The 19154-nt window shown below is 36.4% G+C and overlaps 1 protein-coding gene across 3 annotated transcripts in view; it reads left to right on the top strand.

Annotated features, from left to right (window-relative positions):
• Window positions 1-19154, top strand: part of SSX2IP (SSX family member 2 interacting protein) — a 54384-nt gene that overhangs the window by 11079 nt on the left and 24151 nt on the right. For 2 of the 3 annotated variants that reach the window (XM_039474321.2, XM_039474320.2), the window contains exons 2-6: window positions 9743-9874; window positions 10234-10403; window positions 11152-11364; window positions 14768-14878; window positions 16753-16888. In XM_039474321.2, coding sequence (XP_039330255.2) covers window positions 9832-9874; window positions 10234-10403; window positions 11152-11364; window positions 14768-14878; window positions 16753-16888 — 673 coding nt within the window. In that variant the 5' untranslated portion in view covers window positions 9743-9831. The remainder of the gene's footprint in view (window positions 1-9742; window positions 9875-10233; window positions 10404-11151; window positions 11365-14767; window positions 14879-16752; window positions 16889-19154) is intronic. The other variant, XM_074381094.1, reaches the window with a different exon arrangement.

Raw genomic sequence — 19154 nt, 5'->3', positions numbered from 1 at the left:
ACCCAAGACCTTTTTTTTAAACCCTCTACATGCATAAGCTTATTTAATAAAATTACTAAAGAAATTTAATAACTGAATTTACTATTTAACCACCTAATTTTTTGAGGCAAACTGCTTTTACTCTCCTTTTGCAGATGAGGAATGTGGGGCCCAGATAAGATTTATGTTCAGGATCACTTAGTCTGTAAGTGGGGAAGCTGGGGTTTGGAACTGGAAGGTCTAACTTTAGATTTTAACTCTTTTGCTATAGTGTTTCTCATACTGCAGGAATGATCAGTTCAAAGATATAAGGAATTTAAAGAACAGTAGTAGTTCCTGCTCTCTAAGCTGAGGATAGCCTTCTAATGGCAGATTTTGGCCAGGAACTTCACTGAGATTATATCCCTCAACCCAGAGATAAACATGAATACAACCCAGAGATACACTATGAATAGTACCATAATTTGTGTGTTCATACAATTTTATGCAGTCTGAGCCCAGTTGGGAGATAACGATTGAGTTCTGTCTTTACTGGTTCTTAAAGGAGTGGTAGGAGGAGATGCTGCTTCCTGAGCCCCTCACCCACTGAAACAACAATATGTGATGGTTAAGAGAATGGGCTTTGCAGTCCAGTGTGGGGTTGGTGGTTGGATTCCTGCCTCTGCCACTTGTTAGCTCTGTGACCTTGGGCAAATTACCTAACCTCTCAGCATCAATTTCCTTATCTGTAAAAGGGAAAAAATAATATAGGGTTGTTGTGAAGACTGACTTAATAATTACGTAAAGCATTTAGAATAGCTTCTGGCACATGTGTTATTAAACCAGTACCCTATGCCCTAGTTATAGTATACTAGTTTTCTACCTCTTATTCCATTAAATACCCATAACCCTAAGAAGTAGATTATCATCACCCCATTTTACAGGTGAGGAAACCAGCTTGAAGAGAGACTCTTGAAATGAATTTATTCGTGCAAATATGACCCAGTCTTGACCCGGACCCATGAGGCTTACGTTGTTTGCACTGTACTTTCCAACTATAAATCCTCTATTGGCCACAAAACATCAAAAAGTCAAATTGTTAATATCAATTTTTGAGTTTCCACCATTCATGCATATTTAAATTTATGAGGAAGAGTTTATTTCTATGGAAAATATCTATAAAATTACACCACTCAGAAGAAATAGGTTAGATTTTAAATTAGTAATGAGTAGATTTTCTGAGCTTGAATTTAATGTGTTTTTGTACTGATGTGTGCATCTGAACGATTTTATGGTGCAGAGATATTTGTAATGGAATTCAAAGCTATCTATAGTCTCTTTTGTAACAAAATCATTGTTGAAGGTGGTATTATAGTTTTAAATAATTGTAATATGTTTAGTTTTCAAGAGTCAATACTAATAACTAAATTCTTAAGTTTTAGGACTGAATTTGTAAGATAGGACTAATGTTAAAAGACTTTTTATTTTCTTAATCCAACAGTGTGGTAACTCTTAACTTTGTGAGATTTTAGCAAAGACTTTAGTTAGCTCTGTTTGTGAAAAATTCTATGTAGTGTTTAGAAGCCCAGATGGTATAAAGTTACCATGTTCCTCTATCATGGAAAGTTATTATTTTCTGACAGCTGAAATTGTTTTAGAATTCTGAGTAGGTAGACAATTGTACCTTCTCAAGTTTGAATTTCAAGTGAGCTTGAAAAGAGCACTTAAAGCAGTGTACTTTGTGAGGAAAATCTTGTAATCGGGATACTGGGTCTCTGAAGAGTTCTCTTTTAGTTGTAGCTGCAGAGATTTAGGGGTGAAGAGGACAAGACAAAAGAGAATTGAGAGTAGTTCTTTTCTCTAAAGGGTTGACTCTTCTTTTGCACCTTTTCCATTGCTGTTTTCCTTCCTCTGTATTCTATTTCTACCTGCCAGAATGAACATGTTAATTTGCTATCAGTTATTTACTTGCGTATTTATCGATTATGCCATCCTTTAAGCTTAGTGGAAGGGTATACAGAAATGTAAAATGTGTGGTACTTGAGAGTGTGGCTCGGAAAGGTGAAACAAACCAGTAAGTATATGGAGGGCTTAGAGACTGAGATTGGTGGACTAGAGTAGTTAGAGAAGGTTATGTGGCAGGGACAGTGGTTGTGCACTGTTTTGCAAAACTGTTAGTTTTGAGATAGGTGCAAGAAGAAAGCAGGTGGAGGCACAGAGGCTGAAGTGAGTGTGCCATATGTGGGACTCGGTTCATATTGTAAACATTTACTGAGCACCTGCTATTTTTTAGGTACTGTTGGCTACAAAGATGCATACATTCCCTGCCCTCTAGAAGTTCATAAACTAACGGGGAAGGCATGTAACCATAATAATATGAAATGATTAATTTTAATACTGAATGATACAGTTAAAAACCTGATCAGTGGCATTTGTGGTATATGGCATCAGTTTTAGTTATCTTTCAGTAAATTATGTCATAAGTTGTAGAAGGGAATCAGAAATTTCTCAAGAAATTTATATATCATGTACATATTTTAAAACTCATATTAATCTATTGCTTCATAACAGATTTCTCTAAAATTTAGCAGCTTAAACAGTCAGCTTACAATAGATGAGTCAGGAATCTGAGCACAGCTTAGCTGGGTGCTTCTGACTCAGCATGTCTCACTAGGCTGTCAAGCTCTTAGGGCTGCAGTCATCTCAGGGTTTGACTGAGGTAAGATCTAGTTCTAAACTCACTTGTGTGGCTCTTGGCAGGCCTCAGGTCTGTTGACCTCAGACGTCAGTTCCTTGTCACACAGACCTCTCATAGAGCTGCTCCAATGTGATGGCTTGTTTTCCCCAAGAAGAGGGATCTAAGAGGCAGCAAGTGAAAAACAACCTCACGTGAAGCCACAGCCTTTTTATAACCTAATTTTGGAATTGAAATCCCTTCACTTCTGCTGTATTCTATTTGTTGGAAGCTAGTCAGTAAATCTAGCCCATATTCAAGGAACAGAATAACCCAAAGGTGTGTCCACCAGAAGGCAGGAATAACTGAAAGCCATCTTAGAGACTGCCTACCCAAAGTTCTACAAGTTATTGTTGTGTATTGAGAACCTCTTCATCTTTGGGGTAAAAGGAGAAAGATGAGCTAGCCAAGGAACTTTCCTGATGGAAGAAACAGGTGTGATTAACCAGAACCACAGGATGTTTTTTGCTAAAGGTCTGTAAAGTTAGTTTCAATGTTATGCTAATATTTACGATAGAGAAGTATAAACAAGAACAAAGCTATTGTTTGTGGCCAAGCAGAGATCAATTTTACAGGTGTGCCTCAATTTAAGTAGTATATAAGTTCCGGTGAGAATTGTATGCTCTGAATGGAATCATTCAAAGTGAATTATAAGAACACAATCTTCTAAAGAAACAATGGAAATCATTTTGATTATATTCCATTTTCAGTTGCATGTGCATACTTGATAGAGATTTATGTGTACAGAGTTGGACAGTTGAATAGTGATAGAATGAAAGGAGCACAGAGTTGGCTGGGCACAGTGGCTAATGCCTGTAATCCCAGCGCTTTGGGAGGCCGACACAGGTGGATCACTTGTGGTCAGGAGTTTGAGACCAGCCTGGCCAACATGATGAAACCCCATCTCTACTAAAAATACAAAATTTAGCCAGGCACCTACCTATAATCCCAGCTATTCAGCAGGCTAAAACAGAGGAATCACTTGAACTCGGGAGGCGGAGGTAGCAGTGAGCTGAGATTAAGCCACTGTACTCCAGCCCGGGAGACAGAGCAGGACTCCATCTCAAAAAAAAAAAGAGCACAGGGTTTTGAAATCAGATTTGTTTCCTGGCTTCACAACCAATTAGAAATGTGACCGTGGGCAACCCTGTTGATCTCTCTGAGCCCTAGTTCCTATCTGTAATACAGAAAGAAAGCAAAAGAGAAAACACTTGGGCATGAAGAATGATAGATTTAAACTCTGCGTGATCATTTTACCCAGAAAAGACCAGAGTTCCCTTGTTTATTTCATACCTGAAGTATATGGCATTAGTACTTTGCAACCCATAGTGACATATAGGGAAGACACAGTACTTGAAAAGTACTTACTCAAAAATAGAAAGGTAATACTTTTACTGAAATTATTACAAGATTTCTATTATAGTATAAAAAGATTGATTGGAATCTATGATGAGAAGTACTTTGAACAAGGAAGTTTATTAGATGGCTGTATACATGTTACCACTAATGAACAAAACTATGTCTCTTATTTATGGATTACTTTATTCATTTTTCCTGCAGTGATGTATTTCAAGATTGTTCCCCAACAATCTTAGATGAATGAAATGCCTTTTACAAGATATTTAAATTTTTTAATCTTCAAGTTTTGCTCATAAAATTCACTTAATGAATGTGATCCATCTTGGAATTTGGATAGCTAGCTATGCACCCAAAAGTATCTGAGACAGGTCTCAATTTAGTTTATTTTGCCAAGGTTAAGGAGACGTTCGTGACACAGCCTTAGGAGGTCCTGACGACATGTGTCCAAGGTGGCTGGGACACAGCTTGGTTTTAAGTATTTTAGGGAGACATGAGACATCAATCGGTAGGTGTAAGATGTACATTCATGTTCAGTCTGAAAAGGTGGGACAATTTGAAGTGGAAGGGAAAACGGGGTGGGGGCTTCTAGGACACAGGTAGATGAGATGAAAGGTTTCGTTCTTTTGGTCTTTGATCAGCCTTTTACTGAATATGCAATTGACATGTGAGAGGAAGATAGAGGAATAGTCACTTATGCCTTAGTCTGGTTCATCGAATCTGCATTTTTACGTAAATAATAGGGCATAGGAAGCAATCAGATGTGTATTTGTCTCAGGTAAGCAGAGGGATGACTTTGAGCTCTGTCCTTTGTCCTGCACCTGGGAAGATAAGCTATCAGTTTAAACTGCAAGAGTAAAATCTAACAGAACTGTTTTAGGGTAAACATCTTGAGGCCCATAAGGAATTTTGGACAAATGTAGCTTTTTTATCTTTGTAGCTATTTTATTTAGGAATAAAATGGGAGGCGCATTTGCTTCATGCAGTTCCCAGCTTGACTTTTCCCTTTGTCTTAGTGATTTTGGGGTCCCAAGGTGTATTTTCCTTTCACATACCCTAACCAATAATATTCATAAAGAGAAACTATTTGTTAGATTACAAATTACTTGAACTAAAACGTCAATCACTCCTTACCATTTTCTTCTAATGTAACTATGGTAACAGCACTAGAATAACTAAGTTTTTTTTTTTTTTTTTTTTTTTTGAAACAGTCTTGCTCTGTTGCCCAGGCTGGAGTGCAGTAGTGTGATCTCAGCTCACTGCAACCCCAACCTCCCAAGTTCAAGTAGCTAGGACTACAGGCACCCACCACTAAACCCAGCTAATTTTTGCATTTTTAGTAGATACGGGTTTTGAGCATGTTTACCAGGCTGGTCTCAAAATCCTGACCTCAAGTGATCCACCCACTTTGGCCTCCCAAAGTACTGGGATTACAGGTGTGAGCCACTGCACCCGGCCTGAATAACTAAGTTCTTAATCCACTTTTGAGGAGTAATCATGTCCACTATGTAATAGCTTACTAGTATTTATTAATTTATAATATGAACCTGTGTTCCTGCACTGACTTTGTAATGGAGTCCTTCTTGGTTGCATTTGACACTTTCAAGTTGAACTGGGCTTGTGATGGTATTATATTTATGCAAAACAGATATGCTTCTGTTACCTTTTTCTTTTGCTTTTGAAATTAACATTGACTTAGTTTACCATCTTCATAAAAATACTTTGCAACCTTCAGCAATGCAGTTTTAGCTATGATTGAGCTAGAATACAATAATTTGCATAAATTCACTTCTTAGTTTTAGAGTATCTATCGATAAAGAGTTTTAAGTCCCCTTTCTTGGAAAAACTGGGTAACTTTTCTTTTATCACAAGTCTCCTAGCTTGTAATTGGTACATCATTGAACAGAAGATGATTCATGGAAACTTTTAGATTGTGTGAAATCTTATACTGTTAATAAGTTTTTCATTTCATAGGACTTCAAAGTGGGGTTTTGGTTTTTATTGTAAACATTTTATTAAGTTTGTTTGTATCAATAGGATGGGGAACAATTCACTGTCTAACCTATAGACACAGGAAAGCTAAATTCACAGAGAGAGAGTAACTGACTTAATTTGCAGTTTTAAAGAATGGATATATAATAGACACATTTTGGTGTTCTTTCTGTATGAGGAGAAAAGACACTTAAGGCACTATTGTCTTTCTTACAAATACCTTGACAGAACAAAAAGAAATTGGAAAGGTACCTACTACTATTTTCTTCTGATCTTGTTTCTTCCCCCAACCAGTTGATTACAGAAATTAGTTCACTGTCTGCCATGTCTTTATGAAGATATTTGTCTCTAGATTGTCTAAGAATGTGTTCAACCTTTATTTTTTTAATTATTATTATTATTATTATTTTTTTTTTTTTTTTTGAGACGGAGTTTCGCTCTTGTTACCCAGGCTGGAGTGCAATGGCGCAATCTCGGCTCACCGCAACCTCCACCTCCTGGGTTCAGGCAATTTTCCTGTCTCAGCCTCCTGAGTAGCTGGGAGTACAGGCATGCACCACCATGGCCAGCTAACTTTTTGTATTTTTAGTAGAGACGGGGTTTCACCTTGTTGACCAGGATGGTCTCGATCTCTCGACCTCGTAATCCACCTGCCTCGGCCTCCCAAAGTGCTGGGATTACAGGCTTGAGCCACCGCGGCCAGCCGTGTTCAACCTTTATTAAGAGCAGCGGTGCGTTTTGTTACAGGTTTTAGAAGGCTGTCATTTATACCAAATAGCCCTGTGTCTAGATAATGATGATGATGATGATGATTAGCTTATGTGTGTCTTATATGTCAAGCAGTGTGCTAAATATGACTTATCTTCTAGGATAAGTACTTTATGCCTTTTCTCTTGGGTTGTTTCATTGTTATGGTAATTTACCTGTGAAGAAACTATGGCTCAGAGAGGTTAAGAAATTTACCCAAAGCAGAGTTCTATTAAAATAGAAGGGTTTATTGTCCCTTGGATTCTGTTTTACTTACAGTGATTATCTCAGAAAGCCAAAAGTGAAATCAGACTCATTCTTAGTTGGTACAGACTCAGCCTTTATCTTTCCCATCCTGTTGCTAAAGACACCCATTTAAGGAGAGTGAGAAGAACAAAACAGTTCAAGGTTCCCTTCCTTACCAAGCACATGAGTAGGAAAATGGCAAAAGACCATTGCCAGACTGAATTACCTTCTGTGTGTATGTGTGTGTGTAACATCATAACATGTAATATGACACATAACATCATCTGCCTTAGTATATATTGTATGCTGCTCTACGACTTAAAAATCATCTTTGATTTCTTTTTTGCCAACATTTCAATCCATCTTTGAGTCCTGAAGGTTCTGTCTCCAGAATGCATCCCTAATTCATCTGCCTGTTTCTGCTTCCACTGTTACACAGGTCATCTTGCCTGAACTATTGCAGTAGCCTTCTGATTTCTTCCCGCTTTTTACAATTGCCTAACTACAGTCTACTCACAGAGTAGCCACAGTAATCTTTCTTAAAGCATAAAAGAGAACATGTTCCTTTCCTACCTACAACAAACACATCAATAGATTTTCATTGCAGTTTACAGGAAATCCAACTTGCTACGCTCTATCCTTGTTTACTGTGCTTCAAATACACTGGCCTCTCTGGTTTTCATCCTTAACACATTAATATCCATCTTAGGTCTTTCTATCTGTTGTTTCCTTTACCTGGGCTGCTCTGGTCATCAATTTTCTTGTGGCAGACTCCATATCGTTCAGGTTTTACTTCACATGTCCCCGTTTCCATGGAGGTTCTGTCCCTGATCCAGATGCTCCCTACCTTAACACTCTCATATTCCCGTGTTTTATTTTCTTTTTAGTTATCACTCTGTTATGTTAATTTAACTTGTTACTCGCTTGTTTAGTATTTATTTCTACCTCTATCAGAACTTCACTTCTTGAGAGCATGGCCTCCCTTTTGCCTAGAAAAATATAGTAGCACATAGTAGGAGCTCAGTTAGTAGTTACTAAATGAATGTAAATTTCTTTCTTTCTTTTTTTTTTTTTTTTTGAGTTGAAGTTTTACTCTGTCACTCAGGCTGGAGTGCAGTGGTGTGATCTTGGCTCACTGCAGCCTCCGCCTCCTGGGTTCAAGTGATTCCCTGCTTCATCCTCTTGAGTAGCTGAGATTACAGACACACACCACCATGCCTGGCTAATTCTTGTATTTTTAATAGAGACAGGGATTTCACCGTGTTGGCCAGGCTGGTCTTGAACTCCGACCTCAAGTGATTCCCCGCCCCAACCCGTCTCAGCCCTCCATAGTGCTGGGATTACAGGCGTGAGCCATTGTGGCTGGCCTGAGTTTTCGTTTAACATTATATTGTGAATATTTTACCACCATCTTAAATATTTAGAACAATCATTGTGAACTCTTGATCCACAGTCCAGATCTGGCCTAAGACACATTTTATTTGGCTTATTACATAGTGCTGTTGTTTCAGGTGTAACTTACAGTCAAGTGCATATATCTTAAGTGTACAACTTGCATTGAACTTGTGTATGCCAGTGTAACCACTTCTCAGATTATTTAGCTACTAATATTTTAAAATTGGGAGACTTCACATAAAAATCCAGAGTTTCAGTATCTCATAAAAACATCAAGGTCAATACAGCCACTTTCCCCTTGATCACAATTTATTGTAGCTGAGAAGCAGCTGTCCAAAGTGTTGACACGTGTTCCCCAGGTTGCCTGCAGTCTTCACCCTTCCTCCTCTTCCCTCTGACCTTGAAATCAATTGTCAGTTGCCACTTATAATTTTATTTGAATTGTTTTTCTTATGATGGAGAAATATTTATTTTTTCCATTGTCTCTATGAAAAAGTGAAAACATAAATGGAAGCAGAAACGGTGTCTAATACTTAGTCTGTACCATTCATTTGTATTTCTGGTTGTATGTTAGCCACCCTAATTGTACACAGTTATGTTTAAATGCTGCATAAATATGTTGTTTACTTACCCATTGTTCTATGAAAACATACATGTTATTTTTGTTTTTTTGTTATTGTAAAGAACAAATTTTAGATTAATCTTTGTACACATCACTTTATTAGGATGATATTTTAGAAGTGGATTTTTCTGGATCAAAATATATTTTCATTTTTAAAACTTGATACGTGTTGTCAACTTTCTTGCTAGTAGTATAAATTGCTATAATCTGGAGAGAACGTATGGAAGTATTCATTTCTCTACATCATTGCCAACACTGGAAATTGTAATTTACAAGTTTTGCCAATATAGTTGGTAAAAACAAACAAAAATGGGAATGCTGGCCAAGAAGAAGTTTTTCATCTTATCTACATAAATAATTGTATTTTATTTTAAAGGGTGTAATATGAAATACTACTTAGTACAGTGCTGTACCTTAGATGTATATTGAATCAAATTATGTACCATGTGTCTTTTATATAAAGTAATATGAATAGCTCAGTAGAACTTGGGAAGACTTTATTTAATCTTGATCCTTACATATTATTTATGTTTATATATATCCATACACACCATGTTCTATATCTGTGCATGGGAATAAATATTGCAAAATTTTCTGTTTTGAAGCACATACAGCTAATACTTAAGCATTGCATTTATTTTGCCTTTCATATTTTAAATCAGATGCCATTATTCTGTAATTTGCTTTTTAAGGAGATGCCTACATAGAAGAGTGACAGCAGCTGGACTAAATGTTTCACTGCTGAACTAGTTCCTCAGGTATCCTGGCTCTAGAGATTGCTATGGGAGATTGGATGACTGTTACAGATCCAGGTCTGTCTTCAGGTAACTAAGTCTAAATAATTGTAAACTAAAGCAGAAACTCCAGTGGTGAATTTTTCAATGAAAATATAAAATAATTATTGCAGATGTTGAAGATGTGACTACAGAGAGACAATGGTTATAAAATAACTTTCATGCCTACTGAGAATACCGCTTTAATTGTATCTTTTTGGAAAAATAAGTGTATAGTTTTCATAAAAAGGAAGCTTTGTCCTAGTGTGAAAATACCTTAAAATGTGTATGTGTATATTATATACTATGTCTACGTGTATATATAATTCCAAGTCTTTAGTAATGGAGATTATGTTAGCTTTATGCACATTTTTCTAAATCATTTCTATAAATGTCTTTTATTCTTTCAGAAAGCAAAACTATCTCTCAACATACCTCAGAAACAAAGATGTCTCCATCAAGTTTATACTCACAGCAAGTGCTATGTTCTTCAATACCTTTATCAAAAAATGTGCACAGTTTTTTCAGTGCCTTCTGCACAGAAGATAATATTGAACAGAGTATTTCATATCTTGATCAGGTAACATGTTTCTTTAAAAAATAGCGTAAATCGTGTTATATAATAGAATGTATCAAAGTTATGAGAAAAACATTTGTCAAACACAAGTTTGTTGTTTATGTAGTGCCCCTGAAACTTAGATATCAGATAATTTTGATGATGATCTCATCTAGATGCAAGGCTTTTATGTTTGGAGAAGTTTGGCCTCCTCGTTGTCCCAGGGGCTCCTCCACTGAGAGTCTAGCCATCACTTTATTGATGCAGAAACCCAAGTGCCTTGCTCCATGTCACAGATTCATAGCAGAGACTGAAAGAGCCTCATCCTCTTAACTCTTTGTCCTTTGGGATATTTACCGTTTTCTTAACTATTTCAAGATAGTTTCTGTATTTCTCAGAAAAGATTTCTGTCTTTCGATTTTTTATTTACTGTGTTGTCCAGTAACCAACCTTTTAAAATAACATTTATTTTTAATTTTTAATTGACAAAAATTGTATATATTTGCCATGTACAACGTGATATTTCAGAATATACATTGTGGAATGGTTCAAGTTAATTAATTTGCATACTTCACATACTTATATCATTTTTTGTGGTGAGAATCCACTCTCTCAGCAATTTCAGAAATGTAGTACATCGTTATTAGCTGTGGTCACCATGTGGTACACTAGAGCTATTGAACTTACTCTCCTCTCTAACTGAAAGTTTGTATCCTCTGACCAATATCTCCTCAACTGTAACCAACTTTAAGAAAATATTTTCTCCTACCAGGAATTGACTACTTTTGGTTTTCCTTCATTATATGAAGAATCCAAAGGTAAAGAGACAAAGAGAGAATTAAATATAGTAGCTGTTTTAAATTGTATGAACGAGCTGCTTGTGCTTCAGCGGAAGAACCTTCTAGCTCAGGAAAATGTGGAGACGCAGAATTTGAAGCTGGGAAGTGATATGGACCATCTACAGAGCTGCTACTCAAAACTTAAGGTAGAAATTGCATATCTTCATTTTAATGCCATAATTATATAATGGAATACTATAAATTTTTGCTGACTTCATCAAATATTTCAGGGTTTTCTTTTTAAACAATAAGTAAAAGTGAACTTATAATTTGTGCATGTCTGCTTCCTAATACCTGAAGCACATTGAAGGCATTAATTTGTTGAGCTGTTTAATGACTTGCTGAATCTGTAAAAAGTTAGATTAGGAAATATTTATGTTCCAGGAAAATAAGGATTTCCTCACCCCATCAAACCTTGGTTAATCAAGTATATGCTTCATTTAAAAGTCCATAAGAGGCTGCACAAGTTAATTCCAAGAGAAGTATTATTAAGACATCTATGATGCCAAATGAGCTAAGGGTCAATAATTAAAGCAGACTAGATAACTTTTCCTGGAAGCCCTGTGTCTCCAGAAAAGACTATAGAAAAATGCTTTAGTAAACTTGCTTTTCCCTTAAAAAAAAGGAAGTTCTTTTCACAGGACCATTGAACCTACTACCTTTAAAATGTAGAATATTTGATAATGTTTTCTATTTAGATTTATTTCTTTTTCTTTTATGTTTTCATTTTTATTTTAAAAATATTCATTTAAGATGAAGGGAACAGGCATTCAAAATCATGGTGTGGTCAGGACTTATGGTTGTATATTATTAAGGATGTAACATAAGTCAGTGAATCCAAGTCACATTTTTTCCTAAATATACTATTCTATATTGGGTTTTGTTATTTGTGAAAATCAAAGCCTTTGCATTTGCATACTGTCAGATGATCAGCTTCCTTTTAGTTTTCATCTGTTGGTCCGTGCCTTTTTACTTTTCCTTATTTTTCTTTGTGTACATCCACCCCCACCCCATGCCATCTAAGAAAACAAACAAAAAACTCACTCAGAATCTTGAATCTTTGAACTCTGTGACAGAATAATAGGACCTCTCTATAAAACATTTTTAAATCCCTTAGCAGGAAATGTGCTGTAAAGAAGTGGCATAGAGTTGGCCTATGTGGAAATAGTAGAAACACCTGGGTATTGGTTTAGAGACGTCTTCACTCTTAATGAGCACCTGTCCCTACCAGCCTGTCATTGATAATGCTGTCTTATGTTGTCTTCTTGGCTCATACACAATGATAAAAGTGTGTTTTTTTCTAATAATGTTTTTTAGACTTTTGTGCACCCTATATTCCTAAAGGATAGATGATCTAGCTATGTGTCTTGGCTGACTGGGAAACTGATAGATTGGATGGGGTAGTTGGTACCCCCAGGCTTATGAAAAGGTTATGAGTTACGGATGCTACTTTAATCCAGATTAGAGAGAACTATGGAAGGTCTTATTAAGGATTAGGCTGATCCAGAGTTGTAACCCTTGGCCATGTGTCTTATAAGTAGCTGGCAAATAATTATATAATGATATGTTGGTGATCTGAGGCTATTGAGCCTTTCCTTCAAGGAGTGGTCCCATTTATTAGGACTACCCAGAGCGTAGACTGTTTCTCCAGGATGTCTTCTAATATGGGATTTACTTGGGCCAGAATCTTGTTATTTTGGTTCAGCTGTGGACAGAAGTGTATATTCAGTGGGGAAAGTTGCCAGTTAATCTGGAAATCATATGCTAGATCTAGCATATGATTCATTTAACTTGTTGAACAAAATTTATTGAGTATTTATGTGCTAGGCACTGAGTTTCAGAGACAAGTGAAACCCCAGTCCTTATTAGCGAGGAGATGACAGTCCGGGGGAAGGAGACATACTGAAATATAACTATTTGTTTCATTAATTGTTCTTGGTGTAGGAGGCAAGGGAAGGTTCACAGAGGGGTAACACTTGATCTGAGATTGGGAGAATAAGTAGAAATTTGCTAGAGTTTGGACATGGCATTCTAGGCAGAGTATATGACTTGTATAAATGTGTGGCGGCATGAGAGATCATTGCACTTTAGAGGAACCACAAATATCTTTGTTGGGGCTGCAATGGGTATGAAGAGCAGTGTAAGGTAGGGCTGGAGCCTCATCTCCAGATGATATAAAAGGAATTGTACAAAAACAAGGAAGCACTGAGGAGTTGTAAACAGGGGGAAGACAATGTGTAAATATGCATGGGGTGGAGAAATTACAGGGGGATTGCAGATTTGTATTTGGGATGGAGTTCAGGGACTCAGGAAGCCTGGTGATGAGGATGCCCGTTAGCAAGCCTTTGCTGAGGTTTTGGACTCGTACTACGAGGTTTGGTAGTGTTAATGAGGGTAGTAAGAGTGAGATCTGAAGAACCCTTAGGAGGTAGAATGGGTAGGATTTTACGAAAAATAAGAATTTGGAAATTCAAGACCCAATTCATGTCTCTGCCTTGCTCTGCCTTGAGTTACTGAGGATGGCGATGTGATTCACTAAGAAAGGAAGGAGGAGTGTGTGCAGATGTTCAGGGGTGATGTGCAGATGTTCAGGTAAAGTGTTGATAGTCACTCTGAGTGAATTTCTGATTTCACATATATGCCACATATCAGCTGGCCTAGTGCTGTAAGTTATGCCATGCCATCTGATCTGCCTGGTGGCAAGTTATACACATTCTAAAAAAAGAGTGCCAAAAATTGACAACCTTAGAGTTATCCAAGTTGTGTTCTTACATTTTCTGTATCTTCTTGAGATCTGTTCATATAGAAATTGTGCACATTATTATTTATGGTTGGTTATGACATAACTTGATTGGCTTTTGAATTTTATAAAAATAAGAGTGTGATTTTAAAAATATTTCATGTGGGTGGCCTCATCAAAACTCGGCATGGTTCTTCAGGAAATGCGATAAGCATTTAAAATGAGCATCTTGTCTCATACTAATACTAGTTTTGCTGCAATTCCTGTCTGGGAAGTGCCTTCAGAGACTTTACCAGCTGCAGGAAGAAGTGGTGTCACACAGAAGTCCCATTTCTGTGACTTGAAGTGTTACCACTTTGCTTGTTCACCCATCTTTTTCTTCAGACTTAGCTCCAAGTCACTTTTGCTTCTTTTTCAAAGCCTGGTACACTCTCAAAGGATGATGACGTTGATTTACCTGAGGAGATCTTCAAAAGTATAGTATAGAAGGGTTAAAAAGCATTAAAAATAAACTTTGAAACTATTCAGTGACAGCATCATGGAGTGATGCCCTTTCCAGGGATCTATATATACTATTGTATATATATACACAATTTGATAGCAATTAAAATTTGATATGTAAATTTAATATTATAATTTTATAGTGTGCTTTATACTAATTCCTTTAAATAAACATATCGTGTGCCACTAACATTTGATTTTGGCAAATAAACACTAGGTTGTATAACTTCTTGTTACTGCTCTTTTAAGAATTCAGTTATTCTGTGTCTTTCATTAATTTTAATCAAAATTGCATATAAATGTTTTAGGAACAACTGGAAACCTCCAGGAGGGAAATGATTGGGCTTCAGGAGAGAGACAGACAGTTACAGTGTAAGAACAGGAATTTGCATCAGCTACTAAAGAATGAGAAAGATGAGGTGAGTTGTCAGTTATTGCAGATGAAGTTTAAGTGAATTTTTGTTTTCTTTGTAATATGAGATGACCATAAGAGGCACTTTACTTGAAAAATGAAAGAACCATTTATTCATCTTTCACCAAATAGGTGTGGTGGACCTTTATGTACAGTGTTTAACTGGAAGGTCAAGTACCTTCACCACCACAGCCCTCGCCCCCAGTGGATCCATTTGGCTTAGATACATTGGTTCATAGCTAGTAACAGCCAGTGTCCTGGACTGCCCTTCCTGGACTCATGTTCACTGTCACTTTTTCTTAGGCACAAGAATGCTTTAAATGCGGATTTTTATTTTCTGCTATACCTGTACGTGATACCCAGGGTGCCCCTTCTTGCATGCACTATCTTAGATATTGGCATTGTTCATTTAGTCAAGTGGTTTCTTCATTAAATGGGCACAGAAGCAGTTCACATCAAAAATCTAATTTCCGACACAATATATAATTCTAATTTCTGCTTTAGTGGTGACTTAGCGGAATTCTAATTTTTACTTTAGTGATTACTTGGACCTATAGCTAATGCATGTCAAAATATTATTTTTTAATTTGTGTAGGAAGAAATCATTATGTTTTTATTGCTCTACAATGACCCCGACCATGTATAAATAACTATATAACTGTGTAATATAGTTTCAGTGTTTGATGTGTTGTTTTAATTATAAAGACTTTCGAAGAGTGTATTTCCTTAAAGAGCCCTGGAGTGATTTAGATAGATTTATTTTACCATATTTGTTTATTAGTATATTTAGTAGGTAATTAGTATTTTAACTAAACTGTAAGGTTGCTTATACATGGTTTCTTGAGTTCACAGACAATTTTCGCTTGATCTGTTGATTACACTTAAATGATTTGAATATAGTTTATCTTCAGTAGGGATTAAGTAAATCATGTTCATTTCCAGCCGAGGTTAGGAATGGCTTTATGAAAGAATAGGACATACTCAGGAGCTACTCGAGAAGGTGTAATAGATCTAAACTTCGAACAGCAGTGTCTGACACACAGTAGGTACTCAGCAAATATTTGAGCTGGATTCTGTCTGCTGTTTGGACTTACTCTTATTTGAGAATTGTTTTTAGTTAGAAAAATGAGCCTGTTTACCTGCTTCCATATACTACAGGTTTCATTCACTTTGTCACAGATTAATAAAAAATGTAAGTGATTTTAAGTCAGTAATACAGGGAGTTCACTAAAAATGATAAGATGAATTCTCTTTATCTCAGATGAAACTTTAATCATTTTAATACTTCCATAAGAATATCTGGTTTTAGGCCAGGTGTGATGGCTCACACTTGTAATCCCAGCACTTTGGGAGGCCAGGGCAGATGGATCACAGGTCAGGAGTTCAGGATCAGCCCGGCTGACATGGTGAAACCCTGTCTCTACTAAAAATACAAAAATTAGCCAGGCATGGTGGTGCACACCTCTAGTCCCAGCTACTTGGGAGGCTGAGGCAGAAGAATTGCTTGAATCCAGGAAGCGGAGGTTGCAGTGAGCCAAGATCATACCACTGCACTCCACCCTGGGCAAAAGAGCAAGACTCTGTCTCAAAAAATAAAAATTAAAAAAAAAAAAGAATATCTGATTTTTAAATGATCAAGAGTCTTTATGTAAGGTAAAAGGTGTAGGAGATAATTTAGAAAGTTAGCACTTCCAGGAATTTCAGAATTAAAAAAACTTTATGTGATTCATATAATATTTTTTAAAGTGGTTTCTCATGGTTACAAATAAGGAAGAATCATCCTAGGATTTTAAAACCTATATGGGGAGATGAATGTTAGGACTTTTCTCTTCTGAATTTGTTCATTTTAACTGGAATTATAATAGCAAATGCTTTTTTCAGGTACAAAAATTACAGAATGTCATTGCAAGTCGAGCTACTCAGTATAATCATGATATGAAGAGAAAGGAGCGTGAATATAATAAACTGAAGGAACGTCTACATCAACTTGTTATGAACAAGAAAGATAAAAAAATAGGTAAACAGCTGGCAAAGATCATCTAAGGGAATAAATAAGCTAATACTATGCTTAGAAATAATTGTAAAAGGGTTGCATACAGTAACTCATGAAATGTTATTTTCATGTTTATACAATTGCTTTTTGGTGGTGTTTGTTTATATAAAGAAATTTAGACAACTGATTAATGGAAAATAAGTCATTTTGCTTTGCTTTATTTAGTTGCATGTATTTTTAACATGACTGGTGTAGGATTAATCCATAGAGGAAAACTAAGCCAGAGAACATTCTAATTTTCCATAGCAAAGAACTGATAATACTAAAAATCAGGATCGGTTTCTGAGTATCAAAAGAAGTATTTTAGGGTAAACCTCGTAAAATTGTTCATCAGACCAAGTTCATGCCAGTTTGAGTTCCTTTAAATAAGTTTAGCTGTGCATTTTTGAAACGACTAGTCAAAAGGATGGACTATAGCAGTTATGCATATGTTTCTACTTTTTTCCTAATAGTAGTCTTTTTTTTTTTTTTAACTTTAAGTTCTGGGGTATATGTGCAGATTGTTACATAGGTATACACATGCCATGGTGGTTTGCTGTGTCCATCTCCTACCCCATTACCTATATTAGGTATTTCTTCTCTTGTTATCTCTTCCCAATTCCCCCACCCCCTGCTATCCCTCACCTAGGCCCTTGCCCCAACAGACCCCAGTGTGTGATGTTCCCTTCCCTGTGTCCATGTGTTCTTATTGTTCAACACCCACTTATGAGTGAGAACATGTGGTGTTTGGTTTTCTGTTCTTGTGTCAGTTTGCTGAGAATGGTGGTTTCCAGATTTATCCATGTCCCTGCAAAGGACATGAACTTACCCTTTTTTATGGCTGCATAGTATTCCATGGTGTCTGCGTGCACATTTTCTTTATCCAGTCTATCACTGATGGGCATTTTGGTTGGTTCCAAGTCTTTGCTATTATAAACAGTGCTCTTTTTCAAAACCTTAAACCATTTCATCCAAATATGTGCATAATTTCACATAATGTAGATTAAAAAGTAAAGGAACACAAAAGTAGAACTTTATAATACAGTTTTGCTGGCCTAGTATAAATAAGAGACACAAGAAGTATGTGGATTTATTTATTGAAGAGTGGTTTCCAAGTGACGATAGGCAGTCCTCTAACCTATATTATACCATGACACCCCTAAACTGTCTTACCTTAGATTTGAAAAACAGCTGATGAACATACATTTCAGGCTGTTATGTCATAGACTGCCTGCTATCAGCAAGCAGTTTAGAGTTGACTACATCACTGTCATTCTACAGCAGAGCTGTTGCAGGCATCTGAATACTTTATCTTTTAAATTATTGAAAAATAGAAATCAAGATTCAGTAATATGCAGTTAAGATTGGAAATCTTTAGATATCCTGAGTTAATCTTACTCGTTTGGACAATCACTGGTTTTTAAGGTTAGTTAGCCTCATGTTCATTCATGAAGGGAAAAAAATTAAAAAGCAGGATGAAATGCTGAAAGTATAAAATGTAACATAGAGAAGTTTGTTAAGGATTTAGTTGTGGAAACAGCTCTTACATTATAGGGGTCTTGCTGTTTCCTGGTCCAATTATAAGTGATAGTTTCATAATGATTTTATTAACTCTAAGATTACAATAACTTACTCTTCTTATGCCAAATGCTTTCATGGCCACCTGCAGCAGAAGATATTAGTGCTATCAGGAGCTTTGACTCTTTTGATGAATATGGCGATGTTAACAGGGCATGGCAAACTTTTTCTTTATAGGTCCATATAGTAAATATTTTCAGCTTTGTGGGATCTACAACTTGTTGAATCTGCTTATCTCTGCCATTGTAGTCGGAAAAGTAGCCATTCGCAATATGTAAGCAAGTAGATGTGGCTGTGTTTCCATAAAGCTTTATTTGTAAAATTAGTCAGCCAGCCTGCGGGCTATTATCAGCCAACCTCAATAATAAAATTAATAATGATAAAGTAAATTAAGTACTTACTGTGTGCCAGATACTGTGTTTACCTCTACTGTTAGGTGCTTTAACATTTGTCTTCACTCTTTGGTAGATACTTCGGTTATTCCCAGTGTCCAAGAAGAAACAGGCTTAGCAGTAAAATAACGTGCCAAGATCTCATTGCTTACAAGTGGTGGAATTAGAAACTCAAAAATTAGGCTGTTTGAGCCCAAATCCTAACCTATATACCAGGTTCACTTACACCACTTATGTGTATAGAGTGCATTAGAATTTTAGACACTTAAACACGTACGGTA

This window comes from Saimiri boliviensis, chromosome 11 (genome assembly GCF_048565385.1).
Source record: "Saimiri boliviensis isolate mSaiBol1 chromosome 11, mSaiBol1.pri, whole genome shotgun sequence".
NCBI lineage: Eukaryota > Metazoa > Chordata > Mammalia > Primates > Cebidae > Saimiri > Saimiri boliviensis.
The sequence above is the reverse complement of the archived record's forward strand: the minus strand, read 5'-3'. Positions and strand labels throughout refer to the sequence as shown.